The sequence below is a fragment of the Cyprinus carpio genome, chromosome B11, assembly GCF_018340385.1.
Source record: "Cyprinus carpio isolate SPL01 chromosome B11, ASM1834038v1, whole genome shotgun sequence".
NCBI lineage: Eukaryota > Metazoa > Chordata > Actinopteri > Cypriniformes > Cyprinidae > Cyprinus > Cyprinus carpio.
This window is the reverse complement of record NC_056607.1, coordinates 2,033,155-2,045,637: the sequence shown is the minus strand read 5'-3', so window position 1 is coordinate 2,045,637 and position 12,483 is coordinate 2,033,155. Positions and strand designations below refer to the sequence as shown.

At 41.7% G+C, this 12,483-nt stretch overlaps 1 protein-coding gene across 1 annotated transcript in view; it reads right to left on the bottom strand.

Moving 5' to 3' along the window:
• LOC109098225 (synapsin-2-like) overlaps window positions 1-12,054 on the bottom strand; it is a 211,685-nt gene extending 199,631 nt beyond the window's left edge. The window contains exon 1 of the mRNA XM_042733531.1: window positions 11,108-12,054. Coding sequence (XP_042589465.1) covers window positions 11,108-11,469 — 362 coding nt within the window. The 5' untranslated portion in view covers window positions 11,470-12,054. The remainder of the gene's footprint in view (window positions 1-11,107) is intronic.
• Between the last annotated feature and the right edge of the window lie 429 nt (window positions 12,055-12,483).

Here is a 12,483-nt window from a genome sequence, read left to right as displayed (position 1 = left end):
TTTATTTTTATTTTTCTGATCAGGTGAGCTGGCTAAAAGCAATTCACTAAAGTTGTTTATGCAATAAATCAGCATTGTGTACAGGCATTAAGGTGAACCATTTTAGTGAAATACAGTATGTCAGCATCAAAATTTATAAGCATATATGGGAAAATTGGGAATATTTTAACTCGGTATGCATGACTGTACAAAAAGAGACCAGTCACATGGTTTTTGACATTATCATTAAGTTGTTAGCAGAAAACATATTTCATATTTCCTGACTTGAAACTGTGCAGATACTCTGAGATCATTATTGTGAAGGCAGTTACCAACTTTTATTTCAATATAACTACACATTTCAGAGATGAAGTCCCATGTCCACTTGGGCATGCTCACCGTCAAAGTCATTGCTGCGTTATACAAGAACACTTTAGTGTATCAACATGAACTTCCTGGGTTTTTGCCAGCATGGAGTCACAAAGGTCTGCACCAATTTTTGTGAAGATCGGATGAACCGTCTAGACTCTAGAAGGTGTTCAAAATAGTAGATATTAATGAAAATTAAAAATGCGCAAAATCTAGTCAGAGTTATAGATAAGAATTTAAACATATCTAGTATAGTTATCTAGTATAGTTCTGCAGTTTTGTTATTTAGAAAAGAGCAAATGATATGAGTTTTAAGTGATATGATGCTAGACGATAACAGAATTTGCTGTTTTAATAAATGGTTTTTAGAATTACTTTAACTACATTTAGACATTATTAATGCATGATTTCTATGCTACTGTTTTAGATAAACACTTTTTTAAAACCTAGATTTGTGTTGTTGTTGTTTGTAATTTAAAACTGACTAAAATCCTGTAATGTTTGTGCACAAGTACAGATTTCTGTTGATCAATTCCTGATTTCATATCGCTGACATTCTCACAGGATTATGGTATTATATCTAATGCACAATATTCCATCACTAGATACACTGCTCGACAATATTAGCCTACATTTGTCTGTTTCATGTGTCAGTCCAGTCAGATAATCCAGTGTCAGATAAATGTCTGTTCAATTGGCTTTAAAGAGGACAAACCCAGCAGCATCAGTTGTTTTAGTGGCTGTCTTATCAAAAAAGAAGGAGTGATCAATTCAGTTTAAGCCCTAAGCTTTAATGGCAGCTCATTCATCACAGGTCCCTCTGAGGACAATCAGTGAATCAGCACACACTAACACACACTAAAACACTCACAGTAAACATATTACTTGCACATACATATAAAACATGGCATTTGCACACGCATTCACATAGATAAACTAGCCTGCCCCATACAGGGGAAACAAAATCATCATTTTATATATACTGTATATGTGGCCAAAAATATATATTTGCTAAAATATGTATATATTTTCTTCTAATATATTTTTGGCCATTTTTTGTTTGCCTATTTTTGAAAAGATATTTATATGTCTAAAATATTTATATATATACAAAATACAAAATTATATATGCTAAAATTTGTTTCAAAATATATTTGCATATATATTTTCATAATATATTTACATATATATATATATATATATATATATATATCACATTTGAAGAAAAACTTGATTTCTTGTCTATAGCATGTTTGAACATTTGTACTTCAACAAGGAACCAAACAATTCAATATTGTTAAATATGTTAAATATTAAATAAAATGTTAAATATTATTATATTTGTCACGCCCGGGGCTGGCGTGCTGAGTCAAGCGCTCGAAGAAGAAGGTATAAGAGGGTATTTTTAATAATCCAGGTAAATCAAACACTCAATAATCAACCATCAACATGAACAATAGCGGACGAGGAGGAACTAAACAAACAGGGCTTTTAAACACCAGGAAAGTAATCAGAGGAGTGGAAACAGGTGGGGAGTAATCAATTAACAAAACGAGGAATGGAACGGAACATGACCAAATAGGGATAACAGAAAAGGAACAGAAAGTCCATGACTGTGACAGTTCGCCCCCTCCCGGAACGGTGCGTCCTCGCACCGAAAGAGATAGTCCAGCGGAGGGAGGGTGGAGGTTGAGGGTGTGTGAGTGTGGCAGGCAAGGGGCAGGCAATGGAGAAGGAACAGGGAGCATGGTACCAGGGTGGAGTGGATGGAGGGAGGAGCCATGGAGGAGCCCGGAGCAGTGGGAGCCAGATGGATATCCAGAGGCCAGCCAGGAAAGCGGCCCATGGTGGAGTCGACGGTGGGAGGAGCCATGGTGGAGGAGGGGCCGCCGACAACACCAGGGGGCCGACTGACGGAGACTGAGCCGATGGCAGAGGAGTCCAAGACGGAGCCGAGCAACCGCAGAGCCAGGGTGACCCCGAGAATCCGGAGGGCCAAGGCGGAGCAGAAGGCTCAGGCGACCAAGGCGGAGGCGGGGCACCGGAAGACCGCTGCGGAGCCGGAGTGACTGAGGATGGAGGTGGAGCCGAAGGGAAGGAGGAGCCTGACAGAGCCGGAGGGATGGAGCGACGAGGCGAAGCCAGAGGAATGGAGTCCCGAGGCGGCGGCGGATGGTCGACGACTGACCAAGGGTGGAGCCGGAGGGACGAGGGAGCCCGGTGGAGCAGGTGGGATGCCGGGCCACGGTGGAGACGAGGGAGCTAGGAGCCAAGGCGGAGCCGCCGGGTCGAAGGACCGAGGAGGAGTCCAGGACTCGGAGGCTGGAGGCGGAGGCAGGGAATCCACACGCCCAGGTGGAGGTGGTGACTGGAAGTCCTGCGGCGAAACTCCGCGCCCAGATGGCGCGGACTGAGGGTGAGCTGCGGGACTGACTGGCACCAGCGGGGATGAGGACGAGGAACTGACTGGTCGAAGAGGAGGCGGGAGAGGGCGGATGGGAGGGAACACAGAAGGATCAGGGCTGGACGGAACCAGCGGAAAAACAGGAGAATCAGGGCTGGGCGGAACCAGCGGAGAAACAGGAGGGTCAGGGCTGGACAGAACCAGTGGAGAAACAGGAGGGTCGAGGCTGGGCGGAAACCAGCGGAAGAGGAGCAGAGGAACCTGACAGGTCGAAGAGGAGGCGGGAGAGGGAGGATGGGAGGGAACACAGAAGGATCAGGGCAGGGCGGAACCAGCGGAGAAACAGAAGGGTCGAGGCTGGGCGGAACCAGCGGAAAAACAGAAGGGTCAGGGCTGGACGGAACCAGCGGAGAAACAGAAGGATCGAGGCTGGGCGGAACCAGCGGAGAAACAGGAGGGTCAGAGCTGGACGGAACCAGCGGGAGAAACAGAAGGATCGAGGCTGGGCGGAACCAGCGGAAGAGGAGCAGAGGAACTGACAGGTCGAAGAGGAGGTGGGAGAGGGAGGTTGGGAGGGAACACAGGAGGATCAGGGCTGGACAGAACCAGCGAAGGAACAGAAGGATCAGGAATAACCTCCCCAAACCAGTCTATTAGATCCATAATTTCTTCTGTATACTTCCCAGAAACCACATGCAGCTCACCCTCAGTCGCAGGAGTGTGGGCGGGGCGCTCCTCCACGCCCTCGATCTCCACCAAACGTCCCACGACGCACGGGGGTTGCCGGCTCACACACCTGGTCAGTCGCGCTCTCGAGTTCCTCCTCCCTGTCGGCGATAGGCTCGGGCTCTGCGGCTGCGGCGGTCTCTAGCTCCGTGCAGCGGGGTGATGGCTGGCTGGTCTCTGGGTCGGGAGTGGGGCTGGAGATCTCCTCCTCAGCGGGGCAGACGGTGAAAGGAGATCCGTTTTGCTCCAGCACCCACTCCACGAACGCGGCGAAATCCTCTCTGGGACCGTTCGCTGGGAGGCGTGCCTTACACCGCTCGCTCAGGCCAGCATAGTAAAACGCACTGAGCGAGCGGTCCGGGAAGTCTGTAAGGCACGCCAGATCGAAAAAGTCCCTGGTATGGTCCTCCAGCGAACGGTCCAGTTGCTCCAGGCATAGGAGTCGGACGCCTGGGATCTCCATTCCGAGAGGGGGCAAAACAAACAAACAAAAAAACACGAAAAGAAAAAACGCCGCTAAACTGTAAAGGGTCCGCTATTCTGTCACGCCCGGGCTGGCGTGCTGAGTCAAGCGCTCGAAGAAGAAGGTATAAGAGGGTATTTTTAATAATCCAGGTAAATCAAACACTCAATAATCAACCATCAAAATTAACAAGAGCGGACGAGGAGGAACTAAACAAACAGGGCTTTTAAACACCAGGAAAGTAATCAGAGGAGTGGAAACAGGTGGGGAGTAATCAATTAACAAAACGAGGAATGGAACGGAACATGACCAAATAGGGATAACAGAAAAGGAACAGAAAGTCCATGACTGTGACAATATTATTATAAGGAAAATGGGAAATATATATATATATATATATATATATATATATATATATATATATATATAAAGAAAAATATATTTTATTAAGCTTTCCAGTAAGCTTTACTGGTTGCTACATGTGTTAAGCATATATTTAAAATATATTTTGGGCCACAATTGTTTATTTATTTATTTATTTTTTGGCCATACCGTGCATTTACAGTTGCACATGCAGATTGAACACTATCATCCTATGTGTTACTGTGCGTGTAAGTGCATCCTATTCTAATAATAACAGTATTTTTCATTCAAGATAAGGCATTTCAAAGGGTTAGAACAACAGAAGAAGCGTTATTCACCACACACACGCTGTATAGTGTCCTCTGTGGTGGCACTCGTAAGCAACTTTATGAAAGTGAAAATGACAAATGAGACAGCCTACAGCCTCGTGGATATTACAGGCTTGTGGTGACCATCATGAGTCTGCAAGTGCACATCAAATGTGTCATTTGGGACAGGGCCTGGAGTGTGTGGGAGGAGGCGTCCTGTTCTCATGAAATGACGTCCAGCTTCACCTGAAACTACTTCAGCTCAGTAGAAAATAAAGCACCAGCTCAGTTCAGCCCATCAGAATCAAGCATTTAAAGACACATTAACAGATGTCTGAACGTTATTCCTTGGATCAGGTGACTGATGGTAAGAGCGTGCTCTAAATGCTGCAGGATCTGTTTTCTCCACTAACGTTTATTCTTCACATACTGTAGTGAGCACAGCATCTATATGTGCTAAACTGCGTATCATTTATCACTGCTTTGGCACGAAATGCATTCAGTGACTGACTACATCTGTCAAATTCCATGAGCTGCTTTCTCACTCAGACATAAAAACCAACAGAACTCAGTGTACCTGCAGGCCAATGTCTCAAAACTGTTCAAATTAAGTTCAAAACCTAATGCAAAACTGAAGAAGACAGCAATTTCTACAATATCGCTATACTGTCATATATTCTAAATCTAAACAATGAAATACTAGCAGAACGATTAGAAGTAGCTAAAAACCTTCATTAGCATCTACTATAAATAAAAAGGGAAAACTAAGCAATTATTTTGTACTGTCATTTTAATTCTAAATAATAGAGTGTGTCATTCTTGTTTCTTTTTCAGAAATCATTGTCTTTGTTTTATGAGTGAAAAGGTCTGTTTGTTGGTGGACAATCCTTACTGTTGTATAAGAATAAGTTGATTTGAGACTTCTGTGAAATTTACGTCTGTGCCAAGCTGAAAGTTGGTAATGAGAAATGTGTAAAGAGTTTTGAAAAAATGACATTAGTATTGAGAAATGTATCCTAATTAAATAAATTATAATAAAAAAAAATCTTTAACTAGCAATCTCATCCACTAACCACAAACTCCCACAATACTATTCTCATTTTCAACATTAGTTCTGTTGTTTTATCATCTGTGTCCCTGCGGCACAGAAGCAGTCATAACTAGTACAGGTATACATTGTATGAGTCAAAATGATCAACTTTTCTTTTATGTCAAAAATCATTAGGTTATTAAGTAAAGATTATGTTCCATGAAGATATTTTGTAAATTTCCTACTGTAAATATATCAAAACTTAATGTTTGATTAGTAATATGCATTGCTAAGAACTTCATTTGAACAACTTTAAAGATGATTTTCTCAATATTTAGATTTTTTTGCTCCCTCAGATTCCAGATTTTCAAATAGTTGTATCTCAGACAAATATTGTCCTCCTAACAAACCAGAATATTATTTATTCAATTTCTCAATTTCAAATTATTAATTTCAAATGATTAATTAAAATTTCCCTTATGGTTTTGTGGTCCAGGGTCACATTTATCATGTTTGACACTCAGGCATTTTTAATTGTGATTTAATCATCTAAACTCTGAGATCTGAGCAGCCCATCATTCACTATCAGCAGGGCACAATCTTATGACACACTATTGTACCATCAAACATCTGCTGTAGATTCTGACCTGCTATTACAGAAATGAACACATGTCAGCTGGATCATGTATTCAGCATTGACAACAAATTATGACAAAATACTCTGCATGTTTCCCAGATCCTGCAGCGTCAGTGAGAATGTAGTATTGAGTCGTTACACATACTGAAATCAGTCCAATGAGGAATCATTAAAACACTTCAAATAGAATCCATTACTGGCATTTTGTAATATATTGTATTTAATCTAATGAAGAAAAGAAAAAAACATCAGGACTATGTTTTATCATTCATGATGTTTTTGATTTATGATGATGTTAATAATGTACAATAATTTTGGTGCAAGGTAAAATACTGAGAACTCAATCACTAAACAGCTAAAAAGCTCTGGCAGGCCTAGAGTTTCTAATAATTGCACAAATAATTTTTCACCAGCTATCTGTCAAAGCTACAGAATTAAAATTTTCAGCCAACCCTTCAGTTATTAATCTGAGCAGATGTGTGCAACACTGATGAGAATCAACAGCCTCATTAAGCAAAACAAGCAAAGAACAAATGATGAGAGATATGCATGTTTTATTAAGAAACGCTGCAGAAGTTTCCCTCGAATCTGACTACTGGGCTACTGAGATTCTGTTTGATTAGGCTCTAAATATTACCATAAAACATAACTACCTCATTCCATCTCATATTGATCTGCATTAAAACATTATTATGGTTAAAGATTGTAATATAGTTCCAGATTTATTTTCTTTTAATCAAATAAATACATTAATTACAATGTAATTAAATCGGCTTATTTATAATAAATGAAAACTAATTCAACATCATTCGTTTTCAAAGCCTTGATGAGAAAATATTCAATAGCTTGATTATTAACCATCAAATGTCACATGATTGTGTATAAGAATGAAAATAATAAGATATTATAAACATTAACATCATGATTTTCTACAAAGCTGCTTTGAAACAACATGCATTGTGAAAAGTGTCATAGAAATAATTTTTACTTGACATTTGTCATACCGAAATGCAAAAGAATAAGTGCAACTGCTTTCAGAAGAAATCGTTTCTCTGCTCAAAGCACTACAGAAGCAATTTACAAACCAATGTCACACCTAACAGCAATCTTTTACAGCTTTATACAGTATTATGCTTTAATAAATGGTAATGCATTAGCTACTAACCCATATGTTATACCTGTAAGCTTAACAGCCATTGAATGAGCCTATAATGCAGAGCTTGGCTCTGTGTAGCACGCAGATAAAGCATGTGCTGTGTCTCTGTTGATGTTCAGCAGAGCAGTGCTAGATGGGAGGCATATGGTGATTGAGTTTGGATGCTGTAAAATAAGGTCAGAGGACATGATTAAATTACACTACGGTTAATATTCCATGTGTTGAGGGGCACAGACTCACAAGCACACCTGCCAGAGACACAAATGCAAGCAGACTGTATTCCAGAGCCGAAGACACATTCGTGAGGAAAGGTTAAACCCGGAGCGGAAGTGGAGTGCATGAGCACAGAATGCTTCTTTTGAATTGCAGATAAGATAAATAAACTAACTGCATAGCCAGTTTTTGACTGAAATATCAGTTTGTTAATGCTATTAGTGGTGTGTTGTTCATGAATGATTCGTTCATTTTAAACAAATCTTTAACATGACTTGAGAACATGACATGACAGCCGTATTGGATACAGCAATTAGTTCATAATTCCAACCTTCCTTACAAACACACACGTTGTACGTTTTTTTAACAGTTACAGTCGTGGCCAAAAATATGGGACCCCTTGGTAAATATGATCAAATATTATATGATATGAACTGTATATGATACAATTCTGGTCTCAAGTTGTAGCTTTTTATTTCTTACAATTTATACTTTTGTAAATTGTTCTTTTCCATGACATGATGGTTCTTTTCCATAATACTGGATTTGAGTAATAAAGAGTTGATAAATGCTTTAAACTGTATGATGGGGGAAATCACTTTAATGAAGCAAAGATGCAATAACAACATGCGGTTAATATGTAATGTTTGTGTTTGTTACTGAGCATGTGACATAATTATACAGTAGGAGGTGCTATTACAGATCTTCTGAAATCAAAACACAGTGGATTAAGACCAAGCAGAAACAAGAGATTGCATACCTAAGCAAATGTAAAATAGCATGTTCATAAAAACATTAAACATCAAATAAATCAAAACTGACAAAATGCCATTTTCTCAACTTTTTGTTCAAAATGTTGCTTAAAAAAAATTAAACTTGCCCACATTTAAGTGTATCATGAAGCTAGAAGAAAACAGGTTCGTTTCAAAAGCAGAGGCTCTGTTCTTTCTTTTGACATACTGCATGTTCACATATTCAACAAAATAAAGTTTGGGAGCAGCCTAATCATCCTGTCCTGTCAACCATCGCTAAGACTATATACTGTAAGCAGCAGTCTTCTCTGACGGAGGCTAAAAACACTGGCAGGGTAAGAGTTAATACATTGAACCGTAGTATGACAACGTCACACTCACATGTGCTGTAGTACTATATAATATGTGCTATAATCCCATCAGTATAGTGCTGAAATTTAAATACTGCCTTTCTGAAAACTAATTCTGCTCTGAGTGTCCAGTCGTCCCAGATTCTTGTGATTGGTCAACCGCTTAGGAACTTCATGAGCAGCTGTAAACAGTGTTAAAGTATCTACAGTAACTACCGCATTAGTATCAGTTGCCATACTACGTTTTATTGCCCTCACAGCTAACAAAACTAAAAAAACAACAACAGTGAAATCTCTAAACCAACTGTTGTTTGAGGGCTGGACAAAGCCAGTAGATGGATATTATGTAATTGTATATGGTGTCATTATGCACGGTGACATAGCTGTGTCACAGAAATGATGGCAGGACTACAAACGAGCAAGTCAAGTGCAAGTGTTTTCTGATGGAGAAATGAACTCGTTTTGACAGTGACTTTGTAACTTTACAGATTGTTTATATGCACAAACAGATACTCACTAAAGGAAAGATGAAAAAAAAAAAAAAAAAAGAAGCATGGTGCCCATTAACAAAACACACAAATGGAATATTAACATGCATGTAGCCTATATGCATAAACATTACTGCAATATGAAAAATATATCTGTGTCGACAATTTGCTTTCCTAGCTATAATAACATCCTCACACACGCTGCAACCACACACAGCGCACAGATGCAAGCCTCGAGCTTGTGCTGATTCACCATGTCCCTTTTCATTACTTCAACACATGACTGCCCTTATACTGCTCTCTCTGGATCTACATAGAGGAGACTCAAGGGCAGAACTGAGATCCCGTATTCACACATACCACCGGGATTTCTCCCTTCCTTCTGGGCTTGGAGGGGGTTCAGAAAACTAGTCTTTTGCAAAAGCACAGGTTTCTCCTAAAATTTAGGAAAACCAGGGAATAGTAAAGCATGGATAGAAAAGCACACCGTCTAGTGGGCAATAAACAGAGGTCTTTTTCTTTGAGGAGTGGACAGATCACACAGAAGATGGAAGCTGGCGGTTATGTAAGCTTCTTGTTTATGTCATCCACTATACAGAAGACCACAAATAATGAACCCTTCTCATTTAATGCAAGGACTGACCATCATACTTAAATGTGGATAATCATATGTAATTCGCAGGGATAGGTTATCATTATAAAATATGAACACAAACAGATTGCTGGCAGAAGCCCAGTGGCAAGGGAGTGACTAAGGATAATGTCTGTGTCATTATTCAGCACGACACATTGGAGATTCGCTGCACATCTCCTGGCACACGTCTCAAGCTGCACTCCTACTGCTTACTGCCAGGCGTGTGGCCTGAAGATGCAACATTCTGCATCCTTCCAGCATGCTAAATAAACCAAAATATCATGAAAGTCTTGCAAAATGAAATGCAAGTGTATGCACTAGGCTGGCTTTTATTACAGGAAAAGCAATAGCTTCTTAAGTGAGTCCTTTCAAGCCTTATGGGCTTCTCCAGTGCAGGAAAAATCAATAGTATCCACAGAAAACCCAGCTGGCTTTGCTTTCGTGGAGAGATCACATGCTGACTCCCCTGGAGGAACACCACTGAAATATTCATGCTTGTAACTAAGGTGTGATTCCTCTGCTCAGAGTGTGTCTCTGTGTATTTTATTATGCAAAGCCTGTGAATAATTATCTCTGCTGGTATTCTGGAGCATGTGAATTGCAGACCTAAGCTCATTAATGTAATGCACCCTGAACATTCATCAGGTGCATTTGGACTGGGCTTTTCTGAGCCAATCAATCGCAGCACTGGTGTGGAGCATAGCAACCGTGACCAGCAGGCGTTTCATAATCGCCAATTAGGATTAGTCAATACTGCAAAAGATGGAAAATTAGCAGATCATTCATATTTGAAGCAGTCTGGCCTTTCATCATCATTGATAGTATCATCACGCTCATCACTTTTAGCAGTGATACATCTCAATCACAGCTCACAACTCATGCTGGGAGAATTTCCATCTACTGTGACGTGCATTCCCTCTAACTGCAACCAGAAAACATAAAGACAGTCTCTGTGATGTAGAAAGCAGCTCTGGTGCTCAATCTGCTTTATTTGCGTTGTGACAAATGCTGTTGTAAATCAAACCTCTTTGCATGCAGCCATCTGCTAAAGAGGCGCATAAAAAAGACTGGTGGTGCTGTCCAAGGTACCAATCAACTTTGATTGAGGGAGAAAACTGAGACTGAGAGTGTACCTCTAAAACAAGGTGCAAACTTATCAAAGCTGGTTTGAATTCTAATGGCACACAATTCAAATGCATCAATCAACAAGTTCAGGTCAAAGCAAGGAAACTTACCACTCGTGTTGGGGCTCGTCGATGACCAGCAGGATCTTGAACTTCCGTGACACCGCCGCAGGACTTTGCTCCACGAGTCCCGCAGAGGCGGCGGTCTGCTTCACCACATTGGTGATGGAGCTGAAGAACCCCAAGCCGCTGGATTGGGCAGGCTGTGACCGTCGCTCGGGGGCCGGAGAAGAGGTGGGGGACTTGTCCGGCGGAGGGGCCGATGGGGCAGGAGTCGCTCCGGCGGGGGCTTTGGTGGCAGCAGTGGGAGGAGGCGGTGGAGGTGGGTCAGGCCTCTGGAGATCAGACATGTAGCCGTTGGGCAGGTTGGCAATGAAGCTGCTGTCAGAGAGACGACGGCGTAGGAAGTTCATGGCTAGTGAAAGTTAAGCTCTGGGTAAAGGTGAGGGTTGCCTGGGATTCGTAACTCTTGTGCCGCTTCTTAAGAGCGCAGGGTTGATATTGCTGTTGAATTTCTCCGTCTTCCTCCACTGACAGCTTGAATGCCAGGAAGAGATGCTCACGCTCTGCCTGTGTCTCCCTCCCTCCCTCACTTGTGCTGCTCTCACACGCTCCCCTCCCCCTAGTCCCTCACGATCTCCTACATCATTGCTTACGCGGCCCTACTACGTTGTACTGCAGCTGCTAAACAGGGTTTCCAATAAATATGCATGGCAGGAGGGGAGCTCCTACAGCAATTCCCCCGCCTGTGAGTCTCTCCTCCTCTAGCTCCCTCTCTCTGCTCCTCGGATTGACCCGCAGACCCCGGTCTGGCAACGCTGGGGCTGGAGGAATAGGTCTGCAGATGGTGGAGACACGCGTCAGTTCGGCTCTCTGGGGGTCTGTGAGTGTCTCTGAACATTGATCCTCTGCCATCGTTTAGTCAGTGATGCTCTCCTGAATACAGAAGCTCAATATGCCAAGCCAACGTTGGGCCATTACTGCAGAAAATACAAACAACATGGAGGCTGAGGAATGGTGATCACGATCGACAGTGGCATTTTACACAGCCGGGAAAAAGAAATACCATTATTAGTGATTCAGTCCAGCTGGAGCAACATGAGGTAATGAGATTTGCTCAAAGGCTCGATGGTGATGAGTTTACACCACAACACACACTAGTGGCCCACAATAGTAATGAGCACCTTAGCAAAGACGACACAGAAACAGTGCACATACAAAATATATGTGCACATGCAGAGACAATATAAATGCATTTATAAAGAAATTACAGTTGAAGAAATTGTTTTAAGAAACAAATGTCTTAAATGTGAAATTATAAATACAGAAACATAACAGCAAGGGTATGTGCATGGGTATGTAATGAAGAAGTTGTAGCTGGGAAACATCGATGGACACTGAACTGCAGAGATAGTGTTTACTAAAGC